The 24,979-nt window shown below is 36.8% G+C and overlaps 1 protein-coding gene, 1 long non-coding RNA gene and 1 pseudogene across 31 annotated transcripts; 2 read left to right on the top strand and 1 right to left on the bottom strand.

Moving 5' to 3' along the window:
- Positions 1 to 2,492: 2,492 nt before the first annotated feature.
- LOC103443463 (uncharacterized) lies at positions 2,493 to 16,635 on the bottom strand. Of its 30 annotated transcripts, none has more exons than XR_011582232.1 (14): positions 16,208 to 16,635; positions 15,983 to 16,073; positions 15,812 to 15,864; positions 15,617 to 15,650; positions 15,264 to 15,350; positions 9,163 to 9,215; positions 8,746 to 8,914; positions 7,902 to 7,978; positions 7,717 to 7,822; positions 7,445 to 7,495; positions 7,067 to 7,219; positions 5,961 to 6,025; positions 4,824 to 4,869; positions 2,493 to 2,614 (listed from the first exon to the last, which is right to left on the bottom strand). XR_011582232.1 is itself a non-coding variant. In XM_070823779.1 (13 exons), the coding sequence occupies exons 3-7, from the start codon at positions 15,850 to 15,852 to the stop codon at positions 8,905 to 8,907; spliced, it is 279 nt and encodes a 92-aa protein (XP_070679880.1). In that variant the 5' UTR covers positions 15,853 to 15,864; positions 15,983 to 16,073; positions 16,208 to 16,477; the 3' UTR covers positions 4,524 to 4,869; positions 5,961 to 6,025; positions 7,067 to 7,219; positions 7,445 to 7,495; positions 7,717 to 7,822; positions 8,287 to 8,380; positions 8,746 to 8,904. The 30 variants fall into 30 exon arrangements, 9 of the variants coding, with proteins under 9 accessions (XP_070679880.1, XP_070679883.1, XP_070679884.1 ...); XR_011582229.1 differs by lacking the exons at positions 2,493 to 2,614; positions 7,902 to 7,978 and adding exons at positions 7,344 to 7,376; positions 8,287 to 8,380 and having other exon boundaries at positions 4,677 to 4,869; positions 9,136 to 9,215; positions 15,617 to 15,677; positions 16,208 to 16,477; XM_070823779.1 differs by lacking the exons at positions 2,493 to 2,614; positions 7,902 to 7,978 and adding an exon at positions 8,287 to 8,380 and having other exon boundaries at positions 4,524 to 4,869; positions 9,136 to 9,215; positions 15,617 to 15,677; positions 16,208 to 16,477.
- Positions 3,531 to 4,288, top strand: LOC139197112 (uncharacterized). Its single transcript, XR_011582237.1, has 2 exons — positions 3,531 to 3,752; positions 3,892 to 4,288. It is a non-coding gene; the product is annotated as an uncharacterized lncRNA (long non-coding RNA).
- A 3,493-nt stretch (positions 16,636 to 20,128) lies between the features above and the next one.
- LOC139196719 (putative pentatricopeptide repeat-containing protein At1g64310) lies at positions 20,129 to 21,757 on the top strand (annotated as a pseudogene).
- The last annotated feature ends 3,222 nt before the right edge of the window (positions 21,758 to 24,979 follow it).

A 24,979-nucleotide genomic window follows, 5' to 3' on the forward strand; every position in this document is an offset into this window, starting at 1 on the left:
ATTCAGAAAACTTGTTCAAGAACGATGATTGAGAACTTGTATCGAACACTTGGTGTGCACAGAAGACAAACACCAAGAAGAGTAATATGCAGAAGAAGATGAGCTCCAGAAAGATTAGACAGAGCACACAAATATCAGAAACATTAAAGAAATCAGAACTGATGAGCGGAAGCAGTCCAAGATCGAAGATTTTCACCCGAGCGATTAGCTAATCCGGCGAAGATACCATGTAAACCAAGCTATAACCACAAAGAAGAATATGCAGTATTACACTTGAGAGATAGAAGAGAGGTGAGTCGAGAGAAGAGAAGATAGAGAGAGAAGTAAAACTTTCATATATTGTATTTTCTGAATTATTACAATCTAATCTCATCTAAGACTATATATTCTCTTTATAAAACTTGCTGTCTAAGTCACACTATAACTAACTCTAACAACCTTGCTAATCTCTTGACAAGTGGCTTATTATATCACCATTACTACTATCCTTAACACTTCAGCCACTAGTAACCGAATAAGTTTCCCTTTGGAAATCCAGTGGTTCTCGGGGAAGATGGAACAATCTATCAAGCAGTGGTAAAGAGAATCAGGTAAATCTCTACAACATATTTTTTATTGAATACATGAAGAAGAAGCTGATATCTCAGCTTCTTCATTGTCTTGAGAGTCTCTATTTTCTTCCATCTCGAATTCAATGGTATTTGAACTAGCCATAGAGATCTACCAACTGTGCTTTGCATTTGCATATAGAAGAGAAATATAGCAATATTTATGGGTTAGAGATTATATCATACGGTATATATGCTTTGCAGTTTGATCCTTGTTTGCATTTCCTTCAAGCCTGTCGTAGTGTTGTGGTCTTGTAGACCATTTCTTAGAAAGCTTCAGGATGTGACTTTGTGGTGGAAATAGAGGCTTATAGTTTGTGATGGTTGAGCTTTGTATCGAAGCTGCCTGCAGCGGAAGAGATGATGAAGAAGCTGATGTCTCAACTTCTTAGTTCTCTTCGAAGTTTTTGTTTTCTTGTCTCTCCTTCGATGGTATTTGAACTTAGCCATATGGTGTTCTGCAAATGTGTCGATAGCTTATGCAGTTTGATGTGACTCTGAGATGGTAGCAGATGCAAATTTGTTATGGTTAAGCTTTGTAAAATCAGATTTAATATAAAATTTCAATACAATAAAAATAAAACATCCTTTTTAACCTATTACATAATTACTATAAAGTGCAAGATGTAATTAACAATAAAACTAAATTTTATCAATAAACCCACACCCAATACTTTCACCAATCCTTCTTCTACGAAACTTGAAAAGAGACAAAGAAATTAGATCTGTGACTGAATGCCTCCCATAAAAATCACAAGTCCACGAAGGCATATACCACTTCCCAATCCTTCCTATAGAAAACTGAGGCAATCATGCCAACGTCAAGGCAAAGAAGACAGAAGATGGAGATTATGTACTAGTTAAAATCGGTCAAGCACAAAACCAGATAGCATGATATTTATGTAAATACCCTGCGTAAAGCGGGAGCCTTGTGCACTGGGTACGACCTTTTTATTCATATAACTAAATTAAAATGGCCAAGACCATAGGCACCTATAAAAAAATTATGGGTTATTGCTAAAAAGTGGTAACAAGTCAAAGGAAAAATACATAAACTTTTGGATAGCGATTTTGGACACTCATTTTAAGTGTTTTGCACTCAAAGGAAGGAGTGCAAGAGATTCAATCGAGCGTGAAAATCATTGGCCAAGTTTTTTTTGGACAATGTAACAAAGATTTAAAGCCGAATGTCAATAGAAAAGCTGTAATCACCAAAAAGGATACAATGAAGAGAGTAAAATTGCTGATGGAATTGGCAACAATATGACCGCAAAGGGTGCTGAGGTGGACATCAATTACCATACCTAAACATGTATATATAAACCTGTCAAACTAAATAGCAACTGATAATTTTCTAACAAATGCAAAATATAACAAGATTAAAGAAAAACTGCAACTAGCTAAGTCTCAAAATCAAACTCAGTAAAAACTAAAATTAGGGACTGCATAAATCAGAATCTAAATCATATTGATTTGGTTATTCTGCAAGAGAAAAAGTTAACACAAATTCAACAAGTTAGTAATATAGGTGTAAAGATAAATTTACATATTTAATTGGGTTTGTGAGGGTTGTTTATGTAGTAAATTTAGGTTTAAAAAGAGATTGATAGCTTAATTAAAAAGTTAGGTGGAAAGAGAGATTATATGAATTCAAATAAAATTTTTCTGATCAAAATGATCATAAGAGCTGGAATCCATTTTCCACGATTCCGCGGTGGAAGAAAATAATCATAAGAGCAGGAACCCATTATCCACGATTCCACGCTGAAAGACTTGTCGTCAACCTTTTGAAAGTCCAATTAGAAACTCTAATCCAAACCCCTGCAAATAAGTTAGGTTCATAGGCAGATCAAAGTCAAATCAAAGTCTATAAATCTTGCTTACCCTTTGCACTATCATTCATCTCCACCTTTACTCATAAAAAAATAAAATAAGGAAGCAGTTTGTTCCTGCACCGCCGCTGGGGGCTTGAAATTTGGGGGCCGAAGCGATCGCAAATTGGAGCCCTACATATGAGCAACCGTCATAAAAAGTTTCTAATTTCTTTTTTTTTTTCTCACTTTATTCTCGTAGATAATTAACTTAGAAAAGACTTTATTAGTAGATAATTAACCAAGAAAAAATTAGGCACCTAATGCAAATGACATATTGGTAAAAAAAAATGACTCTTCTATTGAGGAGTCCTACGCGACTTATGACAAGTTACTTGTCACACTACATATGGATGATTGTACTAAATTGAGGTGTATGGTATATAGAAATTCTGATTTGTAATCAAATTTTAATTTCAATGACTTTAAAGTTTAATAAAAAATTGTCACGTGTTTAACATTACACTATTTTCAATAAACAAATGAAGAATCTCTTGTATGGTAGAGAATAAATGAAAAGAGTGGATGATGCAGCATAAAGCGATATAAGGGTTATCAACGTAATCTATTGCAGAACAAAATCTAGAATCTATCAGAAAATTGAATGAAATCCCGGGTTTTTATTTGATTAATTCTTGAATGATTGTCATTGATACATCCAGATGACTTAAATAAAGATTACAAATGTTTGGAACAACTCAAATGACTTCTAATAATTACAACAACATTAGTTAAACATTAATCGGACTACAAACGAAGAGTCCGATTTTTATTTCGAAACTTTAAACGCTATTATGAAGGTTGAAATGACCCCGGATGACCAAAATCCATCAGACATCAAGGCCTAAGCAGTGTGTTGGACTTGTGGCACCATTGTTTTTTTGGAAAGTTATCACGGGCCAAATCGAATCTTGAATATTCAAATTTTACTGTCCCTTTATCTTTCAACGGTTCATTTCCTATTCTACATCAACGGACGACTCAAGGGTCCTCCCTTTGATAGTCCAATTATAAACATAAGCATATATTGACCCAAAAGGAAGAAAGAAACAGAAGCATATAATTATTGTCCAAACCCCTGCAAGCTAAAGTCTATAAATCTTGCCTTCCCTTTGCACTATCATTCATCTCCACGTTGTGGTGAAAGGATTTTCGAAGTTATTGTTTCTGCTTCCGAAGATGAATGGTTCTTCAGCAAAGCTGGTGGCAATTACAACACTAGTGTTGCTTCTGATGGGGGATTTCCGAGTAACTTGTGGACCACTTCCTCATGGTATAAATAATAATTATCTTCCTTTTATAAGATATCCAAGCATTAGTATTAGCTACTTAAATCGACTTAGTTTTTACCAATTTTATTATTTGGTAACTAATTTCTTGCTTCTTGTGATTTTCTCGTATAATTGAACAAGGTTGCTTTGAATGCCAAAGTGATATTTTGAGCATGAAAGTGGTGCCCGATCGCCGCAGTCTAAGACGATTCAAAAGCCCGCCACCTCCACCTGCTCGCAATCTGCATTCGCATTACAGGAGGCGTTTCCCCCCACCTCCAAATCAACTGCAATCGCATATCCACTGATCCTCCCCACCAACTCCAGAAACTCCAAATAAGGCTTGACACACCCACCCCACCACACCCCCCGGGGGGGGGGGGGCAAACCCCTGAGGAACATCCGGGGGACCACATAGTTCCTATTTTCTTGTATTTTTATTTGTTGTCTTAAGAAGAGTCAAGTTTATCTCTTTTATTGTATTTTTTTACCTTATTATTTCTTCTTATATTATGAGCTAAACTTTATGTCCCCTTAACTAAATGCAACTTCTTTTTTCTATTTCTATAAAATTTCTCTTATGCAGTCGAGGTTTCTTTAAAAAAAATGGAACAAACCAACCAACCAACCATGAAACTAAGAAACAGAAAATTAAGCCATAATATTCAAGCAAGATGACCGATATATATAACTGAATTCTATTAACATTCATCAATGCAATTGAATAATAAAATAAAAAAATTGAATTCAAAGAACGTCAAATTTCAACCAAAGAGAAAAAAGGACACATCCAATTTATTAAGCAAAGATTTCAATCGATAGGTGATGAGTCGATATTATTCTATATTTTTACCCTAATCTTAGTTATAACTAGAAAATACGCCCGAGCGTTGCTGCGGGAACCAGCTGTTTCAGGCGTAATCGGATGAATAAAACACATTTAAGTTGAATAAGAATGTCCCCATGATTAGTCTTCTCGTTTATTTTTCACAAACCAATCACATATTTAAAATCCAAGTACGAAAGCTTTGCAAAGATAAATAAACATGCAATCCGGGCACATAATCGTATACCTAAAAATAGCAAGGAACCAGCTTCTTCCTCCCACAACCAGAGTTCCTGAAATTTCCAAAGAATGTAAATCCGTTAGCAATTCAGAGAAATTGGAGGACCAAATCATATTAGATTTGAGTTAAATGTGCAAAGGTACACCAATTAAATGAGATACTAAACACATTTCGAATCTATGAAATAGAAGAACAATCATGTTAAGACTCCCAAGATGGTGTCTTGAGCACAATATTATAGGTTAATAAAGGTAAATCCCAATCCAAATCTCCAACTTTTTAACCCAAAATAAAAACAAAAAGAATGGAACATATATTTCAGTTTTATTATTAGGTTTTCTAAATCCTCAATTTGAATGTGTTGTAAAGATAATACCATCAACTAAGGGTGGCAATCTGACCATCGTTGTGCATGTCATGTCGACTCTATGCAACTGAATATATAAAATTTAAGCAGCCCCAGACAGTCTCCTAAGCATCTACAAACCGTTAACATTATTTCCCCAATCTTATTTCCCAATTTTATCAAATGCTGCATAAACGATCACAATTTACTCCCTTCCAATTTCCACCTAACTCCGAACAAACAATATTGTTAAATCTTTATCATCACCCTTAACAAAACAGATTATAGCGAAAAGAAAAAAATAATTCCTATGCAAACAAATTCTCCTGGATGTCCACCTCTACCCATCTATGGGAAGGCAAGCAATCGGACGTACATTCAGACCAAGCAAAATAAATTTTACAATTTATCAAAACAGCAACCGATTCTCCCGAATAGAACACACACACATACCAACATATTATTCACCATATTCTATGCTTTCATTTTCGTTCTCTCTTTAGTTATCTAAACTTATAATTATCAAAACAGCAATAGAATCATAGAGAAACCTTCAATCATTTATCAAAACTGAATTAATTAAACTTTTGCTCAGCAGTCCGTTAATTTTAATTGCAACTCATTCTAAAAATTAAAAAAATTGCATTTGAATAATCAAATGCACTTACACATTACATTCCTTTTATTAGTTCTTGACACAATACATTTTAGGATTGATGTTACAATAATATCACTGCAAACTTGCACACAAATGTTTGACTGAATTCAGAACCACTTAATTCAATATAAAAAATTACCTCACATGCTTGCTCCCCTTCTGCTCTCGCATCGTCGGCTCCGCTTCTAAACGGTTAATGAAGTCCTAAAAACAGAAAAACAAAAAACGTTTACCAATCCAACATTTCAACATATGGTTTTGGCAGGTATAACATTTCAACATAAGCATGATATAGAAAGACAGAAATCCACATGTCAGTTTGCTTTTTCAGAACCAACAGAAAGGGCAACTACAAGAGAATGTAACCAATTTTAAACAGTAAATCAGTCTCCCAATAAAGGAGAACATAAGCATGACATACAACGATCGAAGGGCAAATTTAATTTGGTTTCCTCAAAAGCAACGCAAAGGAGGATAAATCAGATCAAATTGAACAAAGTGAAAACCGGATAGACAAAGATTAGAAATTTGCTTGCATCTCTATCATATCCTGCATTTCCTTTACAAAATAAACAATCATGAATACAGAGCACATGAAAATCAGCAAACCAAAAAAACCCTATTTTTTATCATGTCGAACAATCACGAATGTAGAAAATTATACAAAACAGTCCCTAATTTTGACTACGGACTTAATATACACAACGGACTAAAACAACACAAAATTTAATCAATTCCATCCAAATTCAATATTATGCATCAAAGAAAACAATCTATCTATTCCTAAACCAAAATGATCACACAAAAGACAGAAATTTTCCAAATTCCGAAACAGCAATTCAATCTCTCAATTCCTAAACAAATTCTCATAATAACAATCCCAACTTTATTATTGACAATATACCTTCATCGTGCACTGAAAGATGCCAAATTCTATTACCAACTAAGGAGAACAAACCTTTTCTAATGTTTAGGCATGGGTGGCATGTCTGAGCATCTGTGCAATCCACACACACACACACACACACACACATTTTACCACTTATATACATATATATTTTATCACTGATTGAATATAGCAAGGCTAGTCAGAAGGTAAAGCTAAAAGCAATGAAGATCAAAGAATATTGAGATGCACTCTGAAAGTAAGAGTTATAGTAAAATCCATGCTAAAATAAACAGCAGATAATCACATGAATTTAAGCAACAAAAAACAAAAAGGAACCAAAAGAAACAGAAAAGTACCTGAAGACATTCAAGTCATCGAATATAGTTTTACTGAGAAATTGAAAGGATTTCCGGGTTCGGGATCGTGAAGCTTAGCAAGCAGGCATGGCTTTCAGAAGGATGGGTTGGAAAACTGATTGATTTGGACACCCGGAACTGAGCTGAGCTGAGCTGAAATGGAGGTGGGGTGGTCAGTTGTGGGGGTGTGTGTGTTCAGTGGAACTGCTTTTGTGCTTTTTGGCTGGTGGATATAGTGGACGAAACAGAGAAATCTAGGGAGGAAACAGTGCATTACCTGTTGAATCAAATGCCAAAAGCTATTGAGAGGCTTCATAAATTTTGTCAAAGATGTTTTCAGAATGTATACTATGTGGAATAATGGTAATTAAAATTTACCTTAACACTGCCTTTAAGAAAATTGGCATCTTGGAGAGTTTTTGGTTCAACCTAAATAGAAAACCAACAAAAATTACCATCATCGAACATGAAATTGAATCATTACAAAATGAATTTAGTAGTAAGATCATCGAACATGATGCTTTCTAGACCAAATACTTTGACAAAGTACTTGATGGTCAATCATTTTTTAAATTCCGTTTAAAAGCAAAAGTATAAAAGTGACCTTACTCTTACTTATCTAAACTAAGTCTTTATAGTGATGTTAATACCTGTTCCAATTATTCTTGCTGATTGAAGAAACAGCCTGAAGCACATCTTTATTGTTAGAACACAAACCACCAGGTATGAAATAGTGTATTCAGTTTTCTCATTTGCCTGATTAAGATAATATAGAACTAAGGTTAGGAAGCATAACACAGGAGAAGAAAACTGTAAAATCAAACAGTGGATTTACTTTTCTTATTTCCCCTCCACTACAGCCGCACCATCAACACTACGAAAATCTGGGTTTGATGAACTTACTGGGTCCATCTGATAGGACAAAAAAATTTGAATTTACCATTGTGGCATGGATGAATGCAAAAGCATTCCAAAATTTATTCCCAACTTTTAATATTAATTAATAAGATTGTGAATTTGACTTGAATGGCTTCAGCTGGAGCTAAGTAAGCTTACAGTGGGTGAATAAAAGGGTTAAAGACACTTTGCCAAAAATATAAAAAGGGTTAAAGACATTGCAATTCAGCTTCATACCAAACAATAGACAAAGCACGATAGCATGTTGCAAACTAATTGTTCAATCAAATTGAAAGGAAAATTTGCAGGACAAAGATATTCACCTATCAAAGCAGCAAATCCCACAAACCCACATTCACAAATACATATTTCACGGCAAGAAAGAGACTGCACTACTCTCGTCTTAAACACAAACCTCTTCATCAACTATCACAAATAAGCCATTGTAAAGACTATTTCCACATCACAATAAAAATAAAGTACATGAAGTAAAGCTCATATTTTTAGCAGAGGTATTTTAACAATTCTGCAAGTGATTGATTGGCCAGGTAGGGAGGGTAATTCTCTTAGCCCCACTGCATCCCGGGTTCAAAGTTCTAACCAACCCCTGTCCCCTTGGTGTAGTTTTCAGGATAAATACCACGTTTTAATAACTAAAAACATCAATTCTGATCATCCCTACCAGTTTAAGCACGCTAAACACCAAATTTAATATGTTCTTGTCTTAGGTCACCCAACCCCTTATACAAAACCCAAGATTAAGTTCCTAATGGAAACATTACCTGTTTTAGATTTTCCCATAGCTGGCTGTACAACAACACACATCACGACAATTCCTCAACCAATACCAACCAAAGGTAATTTACACTGACCCACTGTCATGTTGTTCTCCAAAATCTTGCCAAAACTCATCAGTTCCGCTTCATTCGGCATCATCGGCGTCAGTCTTGCCTACAAAACAATCAAAACCCCAGAATAAAAAACAAATTCTTTCAGAAAAATCAAAGAAATTCAATCAGGTCATCAATCAATTAAGTACCTAATTCCCCTGGATGTCTTGAATAAATATAACACTCCAACATAAATTAACTACCCAATATTAATTTTTCCTGTTTCTTTCTTATTCTCGGGAAAGAAACAAACCCAAAAACAAATAATTGAAGAAAACATACAGAAAATATTGGGGAGGAGTAACATACAATCTGCTGAGTTCTTCTTCGCTTTGCAGATAAGAGATGGTGGCCGAACTAAACTGCAAAAAAGAGAGATTCAGAGTAAGAATTTGAGGTGAAAACAAACGGACACAGGGAAATGAACTCAACCTGCGACAACATAATGGATTTAATCTATGACAGTGCAGTGCACTTAATCTGTGGCAGATTCACACACAAACAAAAATGCATTTAGACTTGATTTTAAAAAAAAATGCACTACATAAACACCACCATTGAGCTACTCAACACTACAATTTTCTTTTCCTTTTCCCCCATTTTTCTCAGCCACCAACCAAAGGGTAAGCTTCAAAATGTCAATTTTCATTTCCTTTCCTACACCTGCCCTAAGCATCCCTAAAATGACATATATAAACTCAAGCTTTGATAGTTAAATGTTAAGGATCAGCAATGATCATATTGACCCTTTTTAAATAAGTTTATAAAACCTCAGCTATAAACTGGGACATCATGTGCTTAAACAGCTCCGGTTCTGTAAATCGGACTTCTTGAAGAATGTAGTGGATCTACAATAACATTACATGAAAGCATTAAAACCTTTATCTATTATCTGCCAAACCACTCATTGAGCACCAAAATAAATGGTGATATTAATATAGAAGATAAGGATAAAAAAAAATAGTGAGTAATGACTCCAATTACATGTCCAGACACCTCCCCCCGTGCGAAAGCAAGTAAAAGTGAAATTATAATATAGGTTTCTTTGTGAAGAGAACTTGTATAAACATAGGCATCTTCAATTAATTTAAATAAGCAAGAGATGGGTGAACTGGGCTGGTAGGATCAGCAGCTTAGTTTTCATTTACATTCAATTCAGCTGACATCAAGACCCATTGTACAATTAACTGGATGACCTTAAACGTTTCTGATCACAAAAGTTGTGATCGCAAAAAATACTGTGTTTGTATAAGAAACAGAAGCAGCAATCGACATGCAGATCTTCAAAAGAATACTAAAAAATAAAGGAATAACAAACAACATTTGAGGTTCCATGTCCCATTTGACCAAAAATCTAAGGACGTGCTTAATGTAAAAGAGATTTTTCAGACCAACTTACAAAACACTTGGATGAACTAATAAATCCCAGTTTTGGGAGTAAAAGATATGAATTCACATATAACAATTGTAACATATATTGCATGTACCAGAAATCATTTTAATTAATTTCCAGAGAGGGTTTAGGGAATGTAGAAATGGAAACAGTTGTTAACAAACACTGTAGCTTCAAAAGAATACCAAAATAAAATAAAAATAAAGGAATAACAAACAGCATTCGAGATACATCACAAATGAAACTGGCCTCTCACCGTGATGACAGTTTTGAGTCCCCCAGAAGTAAATTGCATGGTTCCAGCCGAGCCGCCTCGCAACGAGCACCTCCTCCAGCCAAGCAATCGCCTCGTCGAGAACATTGCCTCTAGTCGAGCAGCCTCGCAACGTGTGCTACCTCTAGCCGAGTATTGCTTGACGTTAAGCACCGTCTCATGTCGAGTACTAGTTCTGGACGACATCTAATCACTTCGGCCCGCACATGGATTGGATTTGAAGTCTCCAGCCAAAAGACTCTTGACTGAAGACTTAGGGGACTCCTGTTGTACCATATGTTGGGCCTCAATACATGGGCTTTATTACTGAGCCCATAATTTATGTAAGAGAAGGAAACCCTTATTCTATAAAAGGGATCCTCCTCACCTTCACTGAGGGGGAACTCAAGAAGAGAGAGGGGAAAGGAGAGAGCAAACACTGCATATGTTGCCTCCATGTATATCCAACATTCATTTACACAATGAAACGGAATCAACGTCAGTGTGGACGTAGTCTCAACTTGAGGTGAACCACGATATATGTTTGTATTCTTGTGCGTTTGTGTGATTCACGGCCGGTTTTACGATGGTCCAAGATCGACCCGATTTTGTGCATCAACATTTGGCGCCGTCTGTGGGAATCGATACGAAATGCTATGTAGGAAACCCTTATTCTATAAAAGGGATCCTCTTCACCTTTACTGAGGGGGGACTCAAGAAGAGAGAAAGGGAAAACAAGAGAGCAGACACTGCCTCTAGAGCCTCCGTGTATATTCAACATTCATTTACATAGTGAAACGGAATCGACACCAGTGTGGACGTAGCCTCAACCTGAGGTGAACCACGATATATCTTTGTGTTCTTGTGCATTTGTATGATTCACGGTCGAATTTACGTTGGTCCAAGATCCATCGGATTTTGTGCATCAACATTTGGCGTCGTCTGTGGGAATCGATACGAAAAGCTATGTCGGTTCTCTCTACTTTTTTCATCAAACCTCACAACCTCCACGTGAATCTGCAGAAACCTAAGAACCAAACACCTGCACAGTCACTGCAAAACCCATGTCTTCCGCTCCAGCTCTCGGTCACGGCAGTAGCAATGGAAACACAATCACAGCCTCTCTCTCTTTGTCTGCAGTTGTTGAAGCTCGAAGACGCAACAATGGCGACGGGGTTCATACGGAGGGCCATAGCTTCTGCGGCGGCGTCGGGATCAACGGCGATGGCGTCGTTTCGTTACATCTGTGTCCGGGCTATGGCGTCGGAGGCCCAGGCCCAGCAGGTGGACCTCAAGTCCCGAAACAAAATGGACATCAAAACATTCTCAATCTACCGGTGGAACCTGGACAACCCGAAGAAGCTGGAGCTCAATGAGTACGAGATCAACCTCAAGGAGTGCGGGCCCATAGTGCTTGACGCCCTCACCAAGATCAAGAACGAGATGGACCCCATCCTCACCTTCCAAAGATCTTGTCGGGAAGGGATCTATGGCTCCTGCACCATGAACATCGACGGCTGCAACGGCCTGGCCTGCCTGACGAAGACACAGTTCATGGATTTTTTTATCTGCTGGATCCATGCAGTTTACTTCTGGAGGACTCAAAACTGTCATCACTTCTCAACCTAAGTGACGCTGACGCTGGATAACTCGTCTAAAAATTAGTGTCGATGCTGGCAAACTTGCCGCGAGCAGGTCATGCATCCTGCAACTGTCGGTCATGCCCAACCCTCGGGAGAACATGGAAGAAGATAAGAACTTTATATTTTCTCAAATGATTTGTTTAATATTATCACTGTTTATTTAATATTTTATTATTTATCTTTAATCATTCCTGATTGAGAGCAGCCTCCCCATAAATGGGGGTAAGGCTAGCCGACATTCACCTCTCCCAGACCCTGCGTAAAGCGGGAGCCTTGTGCACTGGGTACGACCTTTATCTTTAATCATTCCTGACCACTACATTCATTATTTAAACTACCTTTATTATTTAAATGTTATGATGAAACTTTCATCATCAAGGGGATGAGTACAACCCACTATCCCATTGACAAACCCACGAACAAACTCACAAATGAGATAAAAGCACTGTTATAATCCTTTCCAGCTCATTGTTTGTTATTTTAATATTATGTTGACCAGAAACACATCACATCTCAAACCATAATCATTCCTATCATAACTTTAGTATTATTACCCTTTGATGTTGTCGGCCACCTCCTTTTAAAATGCTATAACTTAAATCATTTTTTAGAATATTTTATTCATCATTTAAATATTAGAATAAAACTTTGGGCTAGCCTTTATTTGATTACCCACTGTCTCACTGTCGGTTTGGAAAAAGCCACTAAGGAGATAAATTCATGGCAACCACACCACACACATTCTATGTTACATTATTAAATTTCATTCAATTATATTGTCATACACATTTCACTAGGCATACTACATTATTGTATGTTTATATGATCTATTTGTGACGTTACCCGCAATATGCACACTTTAATGATTGATTACAATTTATTAATTAAACAAGGACCAAAATTATGGTGGTCAACACTATGGATCAGCCTATGGATCACTGAGCCACATGCTTATGGTGACAAAGATTTAGTCCGAAAGGTAATCTCTTGTCTGACCAGACATTCACTTGCTCAGACACTTGCTTATTTGAACACCTATGTGCCTGAACACCCGTGAGCTTGGATACCCATTCGTTTGGGCACCTACTAAATTGAACACCCTTGAGCTCAAACCTCGACTTATGGACCCAACTTATGAACCCAACTCAAAGACCCTACAGGTGGCCGCGACTCGATGACCCTACGTATGGCCCTGACTCAAAGACCCGACTTGTGGACCCGATCCGCGGATCCGACACATAGACCCATATACAAACCCACAAAGCGGATCCGAGTCATGTCGAGAATTAACTCATAATGAGCTCACGCTGACGTCGAGTACATACTCGCGATGAAGAACGCCACAAATCGAGCCGCCTCGCAACGAGCACTACCTCCAGCCGAGCAACCGCCTCGCCGAGAGCGTTGCCTCTAGCCGAGCAGCCTCGCAACGTGTGCTACCTCTAGCTGAATATTGCTTGACGTTAAGCACTGTCTCATGTCGAGTATTAGTTCTGGACGACATCTAGTCATGTCGAGAATTAACTCATAATGAGCTCACGCTGACGTCGCGTACATACTCGTGATGAAGAACGCCACAAGCCGAGCCGCCTCGCAACGAGCACCGCCTCCAACTGAGCAACTGCCTCGCCGAGAGTATTGCCTCTAACCGAGCAGTCTCACAACGTGTGCTACCTCTAACTGAGTATTGCTTGACGTTAAGCATCGTCTCATGTCGAGTATTAGTTCTGGACGACATCTAGTTACTTCGGCCCACACATGGATTGGATTTGAAGTCTCTAGCCAAAAGACTTTCTTGACTGAAGACTTTGAGGACTCCTATTGTACCATATATTGGGCCTCAATACATGGGCTTCATTACTGAGCCCATGACTTATGTAAGAAGAGGAAACTCTTATTCTATAAAAGGGATCCTCATCACCTTCACTGAGGGGGGGACTCAAGAAGAGAGAGGGAAAACAAGAGATCAGACACTGCCTCTAGAGCCTCCATGTATATTCAACATTCATTTACAGAGTGAAACGGAATTGACACCAATGTGGACGTAGCCTCAACCTGAGGTGAACCACGATATATCTTTGTGTTCTCATGCGTATGTGTGATTCACAGTTGGATTTACGTTGGTCCAAGATCCATCGGATTTTGTGCATCAACACACTTCGTCAATGGTGGCCAAACAAAAATCCTAAACTTTGATCTATTCACACTTCCCTGTCTCTCAACTGCGCACTGGAAGCTCAACACAGGAATTGTAGGACCCCAAATGTACTCTCTATGCGAAAGCTGGATCAAACAGATAGAATACAATACGGATAACTCAGTAAGAAAACACAATATTATAGTTATTTTACATCTAATGCACGATAACTCAGTAGGAAAACACACCATTTTGGCTAAACCGAAGTTGAGCAGACAATACAAATAAGGAAATTATGGATTTTAAAACAACAAATAAATTTTGTTCAAAATTGACTTCTGTCAATTTCGTCCCACCAATCAGGACTCTTCAAGTAGGTAGTACATTTCAAGCAGATCCTATGTCTGCCATTAACCAAAAACACTCACAAATCACACCAGCCAGCCATACAAAGCCACTGACCACATCAAACATTAGGCATGATTCCAGTAACCAAATTCAAAGAACAGAGTTCGGATAACGAAATGCAAAGAACAAGATACATATAGTAAAATTCAAGAACATGATTCAAAGGATTTGAACTATATTGTAACTTTTAATAATGCATCAAGAATTTACGAATGTGTTTGCTCACGTAAACATACATCCATTATCAAGATCAAATACAACTAACATATGTGAATTTACCAAAAAGATGTAACTGAATATTCTGAGAACGAATTAACTCCAAATTCTCCTATGGGTAAGGCTCAGGATACAAATATCTACTCCAAATATACAGGATTGAACAATCAAAGTTCCCACTTAGAAAAAACAAATAGCACCCTAAAGAAAAAGTACAACCCACGCACAATGGCCTTGGAAGTGCATGTAAAATCTTAGTTTAATGATAATTTCTCAATCTACATATCTAGAAACTATCATAAACTTGACCTTTCTCATTGCTTTAAACTAAGATGAATCAGGGAACAAAAAAAACCTCACCTCAAGAGCTTTCTCTTCCTCATAAATAAATTTTGATAGCTTCCTCATCAAGTCTTTTCGGTCGACTCCCACTACAGCATTGCTTATCTGTTAATATATATGATATAATACGTCAATCAAATACATGCTTTCGCAAAGATTATGTTGTGTTTGTGCAAATCTAAGTTTTCAAATAAGTTAATGCTGCTAAATATATCCCAGCATAAAGAAAATTTGGCCTGGCCAACTTTATACAACCTTATAGGGAATGCTCATTATTAGTAACCGACAAATACAACAGTTTGGCCAAACAATTATTGGTTTGAGCCATATACCATGTGACCTCAGACATTGCTGCTCCTATACAATTTTACCTTTGAATTAGAGATCCGTCTGTTGTACACTTGTCTAATATTGAATTTGCATAAAATTAGCCTTTCAACGTATATGCAAAAACAAAACACAAACGAAAAGGAGTAAAATAACAGTCATTTCACTAAGCAAATCGTAAGTTGTTCTTAGAGTTTCTGATAAAACAAACTATAAAACAAAAGAATATAAGGTGATACCAGACTTTCCAGATTTCAGCTTCTCTTTTCCACGACTCCATCCAAAACTGTACCTAATACATGCGGGTAAGAAGAAGATAAGGAATACATCCATGCGGCTAGCTGCCAAATTGATGTTTTCTGGTGGCTTAAGAGAAATCAAAACACAAGGACAGGACTATATTGCCTTACCTACTATGAGGATCTTCAAGTTCCTTCTTCAGCTCTTCAGGGAGATCCCATGACCACTGCTATATCAAACTATCCTCCTAAATTATATGAACTGCAGTTTAAATGAACATAAAAATCCTCTTTAGAATATTAATGGAATTTCAAACATGCAGCGTCTTATGTATGAATCAATTTATATAAAGAAGACAATAAAATTCATAATTTACAGAAAGGGGAGAAGATTACCAGAAAATTGAAGTATTTTCCCGAGAAGTATTTTCAAGAGAGAGAGAGAGAGAGGGAGAGAGATAAATTGACGGATCTCGAAGTTGTCCTGGATCTTGCGGGGTCGAGGGCTTAGCCCTAGGGGTCGGCGTCAGGGTTGGTGAGCATATCGGGGCGCTGATACATGTTGGAGAGGATGAGGGTGGGGCTGATGCTGGCCTTGGTGTGGAGGCCGGAGTGGACTTGGATTCTCTGCCCTCCAATTAGGTTCCCTCCGTCCCTTTTGCGATCACGGTTAAGCCACGTTAATATTTTATAAAAATCAATATAAAATGTTAGCATGGATTAACCGTGACCACACAAAATAGGAGGACACAGGGCACCGAAATGAAAGGGCAGAGAATCCAAGTCCGGCCGGAGTACCCTTTGTCACTCTGCAAACTGCCCTCAACCCCCTCTGATTGAGCCCGACGGAACCTTTCTACGATGGTCGACACGTGCACGGGAGAAGCGATGGCAATTTCGTAAATAAATCGTAATTGACTGAAACAGAAAAGGCAGTGGCAAACCGGCAATTTTATAAATAACTCAAAATCCATCTCAAAACACTGTTCATTTAAACAGCTCCAATTTCGATCCTTACTTTAGACTAAAGTAATTTATTTGTTATTTTGTGAGAATTTTGATACTTTACTTTATATTTTAATTGTAGAACATGTGAATTTATTTTGAGCAAAAAATGATGAAATGAAATTTTTTTGGAGTACATTCATGTGTCTTTCAAGATGATTCTGTCAAAGTTTCATAATTTATTTCTCAGCCGTTTGACCGTAGCGAATCAAAGAAGGTTGATCATGCAGTGCTGGCAGCTTTACATTTTGTTCTTGTTTGGGCCATAAGTAATTCAAGATGACGTTTTTTCAGGAAAGTCCTTTTTATAAAATGTAGACATTTTTATCTTTCTAACTCCACCTAGTAGGCTTGATTTTGAGTTTCCAAATTTGGCTACCTAGATTATCCAAGTTTGGATAGAATTGTGTTTCCTAGTTTATTATTTTAATTGGGTTTCCAAATTTGTTGGGAGACCTAATTTAGATCATTTGTGCACACTATATATATTTAGTTGGGTCTTTTTCTAGGGCCAAAATGTTTTTAGACTTGGAGATCTCGGCTTAGGAGCTTTTGACAATTTGTTACAAAGGTGTTTTCTATCTTTTCTTCTTAATAATATTTTTACTTTTCAATTATAAATATACGTAACTAATTCCTTTTATTAGGGCGAGTCCACGAGCCTTAGTATGAATATGTAATTTCTTTTCAATTTGCTTAAGACATATTGCTTTGAATTATTAATCATCGTGTTTAAACTATCTATATGTCTTAATGTTTGATCACCATTAGGATATTTAGACAAGTAATTTGATGCAACTTCTGTTGGAATGTCATCTGGAAATTGAGTGGGGTTTCTTGTGATTAATAATTGTAATTTCACTTAAGACGAATGCCACGTCGTAAGTGTTGCATGATTTTTTTTTTTTTTAATATTCACAAAACTTAATGAGTCTTGCATGCTCATACTTGATATGAATATCATAGACGGATTGCATGTTTCATATACTTTCTAGCTTGAATGCCACAAGTATAATATGCATTAGAAAAAATGAGTTTTAACGAAAGACTCCCTGTATTGTTCACTTTGAATGAAAAACCACATTTTTACCTTTTCCAGGTACTATTCACTACACATTTATTTGTCATTTTTCATTAAAAGTAAAGGTTTTTTTGGATTTTTCGTTAGTTTTCCTTTAGGAAAACATAACCTTCATGGTTTGCATGTGTCAACTTATACGTAATTGGTAGAACTGCAGATGATTGAATTTTTCTTCAAAACTATTTCAATCTTTTATTTTCTCTTTGCTGCCGAGTTTTTACTAAAACTAATTTCAATTCTTTTATTTTCTGTTTCTTTTATTTTTTCACAATTTCAAATCTTGTTTTAAATAGTCAGCTAAGAATAAGTTTTAAATACAATTTATTTATATCAGTTGTACGAGTTTTAAATACAAATGGTTCATACTACAATTACCTGTTTTCTTGCAAGTATTTCAATCGATACGGGATACCCACCAAAAATATATATAGGAACGCACTACCTTATTAACGTTCCCGGACCACCACCTCCGTCACCGTTCAAGCATTCTGCTACTCCGCCTGTGTAATGTCACATGGATTTTTATATTAATCGGAAGAGAAATTTTGCCTACGTATAAAGTACCGGGATGTGAACGATTAGTGTTTCCGTTTGGCTTTGGAGTCTTAATCTCTACAAAGCCACTAGAGCCAAAGTAAATGAATGTGATACGGTCGGTTTTTATAATTCTAGTAGTCATATAAGAAATTTGGTGTAAAATTATAAATGAGGAGTGAAAAATAGGAAATGTTGAATCCAACGATATTAAGGGCTGTTTGATGATTATTTTGTTTTTATTTTTTTAGTTTTCACATTTTAGAAAACTGAAATCTTGTTTGTTTATTACTTTTAGTTTTCAATTTTACAAAAAATGAAAACTGAAAACCAAAAAGTGAAAACTCAAGATCAAATTTTGAAAACTCAAGAAAATAGTTTTTAATTTTCGGTTTGTTTTGTTTTTATTTTTCTTGAAAACTAAAAACTGAAAATAGTTACTAATTAAGATTTTAGTTTTTTGTTTTAAAAAAAATGAAAATAAGAAATGAAAATTGTAAACAAAATTGATTATCAAACAGTTTATTCATTTTTAAGTAAGCATTTACTTTTAATAGCGGGACAAAGTCTAGCAATAACCAGCCTATCAATATGTTCAATTCCTCTTGAACATAATTGGACGGGTTGTGTGCGAGCCAAGTGACATTCCTAAACCTGTAATTGCTGGTGTAGATGGCAAGCAGCTATATGAATACGGTTTTTTATTTGTAGATATTTTTCCAGCTCTCAAAAGAATTGTATGAGAGTCATCCTCAAAGGTACTTCTTCAAGGAAAAGGATCCACGCCGAAACCTTTTCCTAGGAATCATCCGTGATCGCGACCATTTATCGTACATCGTGCGCTCAGTTTTCGTTAGGTACTATTTATATTTAATTTTAAATTTTAAATTTTAAAATAATTTCTGACTGCATGATGGACGGTCTCGATCACGGAATCCCCAGGAAAATGATCTGGCGTCAGATCATTTTCCCTTCCCCAATGACCTTACCGGGGAATTCTACTGTACTCCGTGTAGGTATTTTTGTTTACGTTGGATTGGAAATGGATCCTCTCCGGATCCCTTCCACCAAATCCTCTCCATCAAACAATTCGGGTCCTTGAAATTTGGTCAAACGGTTATAATTATTATAACTTTTAAAATGAACTCTTGTTTGTAGCAGTTTGATCAAATTTAAAGGATTCAGATTAATTGATAGGAAGAATTTGGTGGAAGAAATAGATATCTCTTTCCCGTTGGACTTAGCTGAACATTAATTTGGGCCCCATTTTTATTTCCCATTATTCTGTTTTGATCGATTACTGCATAAAAACTATTGGAAGAGTGAAACGCTACCGTTTCATTTTATAAAGTGAAAAAGTAGGGCCACAACCCTCTTCTTATTCGCAAGTTGCCGGAGCCCTCTGCAAGTAAACTTATTTTTCGAATGCAGGGGCCGTGCCTCTGCCTCTCCAAAGTTTACCAATCGCTATCAAGAACCAACCAATTGCATGCTCTGTTTCTCAAAACCCATCTCCCCCACGACCCTTTTTACGCAACTAGATTACTCAGATTCTATGCAATCAACGGAGAAGTTCGCTCCGCACGTAAAGAGTGTTCGACGAAAGTCCCCACTGGAGTGTCTACCTTTGGAACTCCATCATTCGAGCCCACGCTCAAGCACGCGGATTTGAAGATGCATTTTCTCTGTTTGCTGAGATGCGTAGAACTGAAATCAAACGGGATAACTTCACTCATGCTTGCGTTGTACGTACCTGCGCTGATAGTTTTGATTTGGATGGACTGAAGCTTGTGCATTGTGGAGTAATGGTTGCAGGGTTGGGATTGGACTCCATTTGTAGCAGTGCACTTGTTTCAGCTTACTCAAGACTCAGCCTTGTTGATGAAGCAAGCAGGGTGTTTAATTGGATTCGACAGCCGGATTTGGTTTTATGGAATTCGATGATTTCGGGTTATGGAAGTGGCGGGTTTTGGGATACAGGTTTGCAGCTGTTTAGTGAGATGAGAAGCATGGAGATGGTGCCGGATGGATACACAATTGTTGGGTTGCTTTGGGGTTTAGCGGATTCGAGCTTGATAAGTATTGGAGAGGGAATACATGGTCTTTGTTTGAAATGGAATTTAGATTCTAATGCTCATGTGAGCAGTGTACTTGTGAGCATGTATTCGAGATGTATGTCTATGAATTCTGCACATAGAGTTTTTAGTGGCTTGTTCGAGCCAGATTTAGTAACACGGTCTGCTTTGATCACTGGGTTTTCGCAGTCAGGAGATTATGACAAGGCATTGTTCTTTTTCAAGAATTTGAACATGGAAGGTAAGAAGCCGGATTCGGTTTTGATTGCCAGTATGTTGGCTGCTGCTGCTCAGATGGCGCATGTAGGGCCTGGTTGTGAGATACATGCTTATGTTCTTCAACATGGAATCGAATCGGATGTCATGATTTCCTCTGCACTTATAGCCATGTATTCAAAGCGCGGCTTCTTGGGGATGGGTACTCGTGTTTTTGAGATCATGCAAGAATGTTTAATGAGATACTCAGAAACGGATTGAAACCTGATGAGTCTACATTTTCTGCTCTCCCTTGTGCATGCTGCCATGCTGGCCTTGTCGAAGATGGCCAGGAAGTTTTCAGAAGAATGAAAGATAAGTTTTGCATTCAAGCTAGAACGGAGCATTATGTTCATATGGTGAAACTTCTTGGGATGGAAGGAAGATTGGAAGAGGCGTACTATCTAATTTTGTCCTTGCCTGAGCCAGTGGACAGCGGCATATGGGGAGCCCTTTTATTGTGCTGTGATGTATGTGGAAATTTGGAGCTGGCAGAAATTGTTGCCCGAAGGCTCTTTGAAAGTAATTCGGAGAAAAGTGCTTACAGAGTCATGCTTTCAAATATATATGCTGGTGATGGGAGGTGGGATGATGCAAAGAAGTTGAGGGATTCCATAACAGAAGGAAAACTGATGAAAATGCCTGGGCTCAACTGGATTAAAGGTAGTGAATTTTTGTTTGATCAAAATATTCCTTGTAGTAGGATTTAAAATTAGTGACAAAACAAGCTATCTGTACTAGGAACAGAATATTTTTTATAAGTACGGAAATCCGACAAAGCTATCTGTACTAGGTAACGTCTCCATTTGGTGAAGACAGAATTCTCGAAGAGGATTGGGGACCTGGGGACTTGCAATTTAGTTCCTGTGTAAGGGTGGTCATCATATACTTGCAGCGAGCCCTGGCTGATCAATTCATTTATATTTTCTTCTGCTACTTCCTCCATAATCTGCCCTACTTTCTCTTGAACCAGTCCTTCAGCCACTAGTAACCGAAATAGTTTCCTTTTGGAAATCCAGTGGTTCTCAGGGAAGATGGAACAATATATCAAGCAGTGGAAAAGAGAATCAGGTAAATCTCTACAACATATTTTTCATGGAATACTGCGTAAAGCGGGAGCCTTGTGCACTGGGTACGACGACTTGAAGAAGAAGCTGATGATTGTCTTGAGAGTCTCTGTTTTCTTACATCTCGACTTCAATGGTATTTAAACTAGCAATAGCGATCTACCAACTGTGTTTTGCATATAGAAGAGAAATATAGCAATATTTATAGGTTAGAGCTTACGTCATACGGTATATATGCCTTGCAGTTTGATACTTGTTTGCGTTTCTTTCGAGCCTGTCATACTGTTGTGGTCTTGTAGACTATTTCTTTGAAAGCTTCAGGATGTGGCTTTGTGATGGAAATAGATGCTTATAGTTTGTGATGGTTGAGCTTTGTATTGAAGCAGCCTACAGCACAAGAGATGATGAAGAAGCTGACGTCTCAACTTCTTAGTTCTCTTCGAAGTTTTTGTTTTCTTGTCTCTCCTTCGATGGTATTTGAACTTAGCCAGATGGTGTTCTACAAATGTGTTGATATCTTATGCAGCTTGATGCGACTCTGAGATGGTAGCGCATGCAACTTTGTGATGGTTAAGCTTTGTAAAATCAGATTTAATATAAAATTTCAATACAATAAAATAAAACATGATTTTAATTGATATGGGATGAGGATGGAGATGAATGATAATGATAGTATGTACTACCAAAATTACTCTTTATTTTTTGTTATTTTTTTTATTGATTTCTTTTGTTACTTTGTGCTTGGTTCAAATGAAAACTCAATTATGGCGGTAGGGCGACAATCTTTTTTTTATTGATTTCTTTTGTTACTTTGTGCTTGGTTCTTTTTTTTAATCATTAAAAATTGATTCTAACCATCAACTGCCTCATTATGTGGTTTACAAAATATAGTCTAAGAATATGGTTTTCCAAACCTTTCCCCTCCCCCATAAATTGTGTTACAAATTTAAACACCATTTTCTCCTCGGATTTGGATTGTTTCTTGGGCAGAGGGTTCGACCAAGAAACACGGACCGTTAGATCAAAATCCAATGACAACAATTAATTTAACTTTAGAGAGCCTCTCTGTTTGTAATCGTTGGATTTTGATCCAACAGTCCATGTTGCTTGGTCAGCAGGATTCGGACCCTCTGCTTAGGAGAGGATCCAAATCCTTTTCTCCACATTAGACCGTTTCAAACAAGCATTGATGCCTCTCGTTCATAATTAATGAGAATCTAATGTGAAAAAAAAAATAAAGTTCAGGTGCCTATATCAAAATGCATATTTAATTTGGAATGTGCCCCTTGAAATTGTTACAGAGAAATGCTAACGAAACTCTTTCAAAAGTGGGATTAGTCATAAACTCTTTGTCACCTCATGTTTTTTACACAATGTTTTAAAATGTTGACTCGGAGAATTAATGTTAAATTGTACCATGACATGGAGTCCACGAAGAGTACAACTTTTGAGAAAGTCCTTAACATTTCTCATTCTTAGATATTTTTCTTTATGACTTATCTGCTTTCATAGGGTTTGTCTGGCATACCAAGCTTGGAAACCATTAAAGGACCCATTTACGGGGAGGAGATGGGCTAAACCTCACAATGGGATAACAATAATGTAGTTTAATTTCTCATTTAGCGAGAATTAAACGTAAAATATCTCACTTACAAGTGAAAATGAATATCACTAAACTATAGTACCAAGTGGCAAGAATTTCATGCTCTTGGCTCCTCATATTAAACATGTTTAGGGTTGGTGGAGGTGTGGGGGTCTTTATATAATGATCTTTATTGGTAAACCCTTCAGCCACAAGTACAATTTTGGTCATAAATAATACTGAACAGACGACAGTTGCTCATGAAACTGTCATTTCGATTTGTCAGAATATAGATTATCCGTAAATATCGTCTGCGTTGGGTAGCGATAAACACTACGTAATTAAGATCTTGAAGCACTTGTCCGCAAAAACTTCAATTTTAGCCGCAAATGCAAAACTTAAACATATGAAGGGATATGGGTATGGTAAATTCAAGCTCTTCATATTCATGACTAAAACTAGTCTATAATAGAGTGTGTGTTAAGAAAAATGCTAACGACTCTGTATGGATTAACTGGCACTTCACAATTTAACATTAATTATTGAAGAAAACTAATGAAAATGCCTTGAAAACTTTGAGTTTTAACGATAAAGACAAAATAAAGGGTAAAATAAATAGTACCAGGATTGACTTCTTAGTGTAAAAATGTGGTTTTTCGTTAAAGTGAACAGTATTAGGAGCTTTTCGTTAAAGTTCCCTAATTATTGTGCTAATATTATAAGAAAACTGTTATTAGCATTCTAATAATCTCATTCTACATTCCTCATAAGTGTATTTTCTTTATAAAATTGGTATAACAATCAAGGCTAAAAAATAGTAGAAGTAAGGAAAAAAGAAAAGAAGGAAAGAAAGGGGAGAACAGAGATCGATCTCACCCGAAATTAGGGTCGGCACCACTGGATCTGCTCAAATTTGGAGGTCTCACACGAAGATGTGAGAAATACTCTCAAAAAGAGAGAAAGACTCTCACTCGAGAGAGAACCCGAAGCTTCCAACTTTTGATGTGATGTTTGTGTATAATTTCCAAACAAAACTTTCGGCAACCTTTCTTCTACCAATCCATAATTAATTTTCTAAATTCATTATTTATCGTTACATTTTTCACAAGGAATCCAATGATCTCGTATCAATATTAGTTCCAACACATATTTGGCATACATCGCAATCCATAATATATTGAAACAATTGCATTAACAGAGAAAACATGTAAGAGCTGGAATAATTAAACTAATCAGGGAGGAATTATGAAAATGATCATAGGAGCCAAAACCCATTATTCACGATTCCGAATTAAACTAATCAGGGAATTAAGAAAATGATCATAGGAGTTCGAACCCATTATTAACGATCCCATTCCAAATTAAACTAATCAAGGAAATATGAAAATGATCATAAGAGCCATAACTCATTATCCACGATTCCGGATTAAACTAGTGAGGGAATTATAAAAATGATCATAGGAGCAAGAACCCATTATCCACGATTTCGAATTAAACTAATCATGTAATTATGAAAAGAGAAATTTTATTTGAACTCATATAATATCTTTCTACACTCAACTTAAATTT

The sequence above is a fragment of the Malus domestica genome, chromosome 06, assembly GCF_042453785.1.
Source record: "Malus domestica chromosome 06, GDT2T_hap1".
Lineage (NCBI taxonomy): Eukaryota > Viridiplantae > Streptophyta > Magnoliopsida > Rosales > Rosaceae > Malus > Malus domestica.

Coding starts and splice junctions, on each gene's coding strand:
- LOC103443463 (XM_070823776.1), bottom strand. CDS start 15,852: ATGGAGTCGTGGAAAAGAGAAGCTGAAATCTGGAAAGTCTG. Junction 15,351..15,616: donor GACGGATCTCTAATTCAAAG/GTAAAATTGTAT, acceptor ATATATTAACAG/ATAAGCAATGCTGTAGTGGG. Junction 14,426..15,263: donor AGGAAGAGAAAGCTCTTGAG/GTGAGGTTTTTT, acceptor TGTTTGATCCAG/CTTTCGCATAGAGAGTACAT.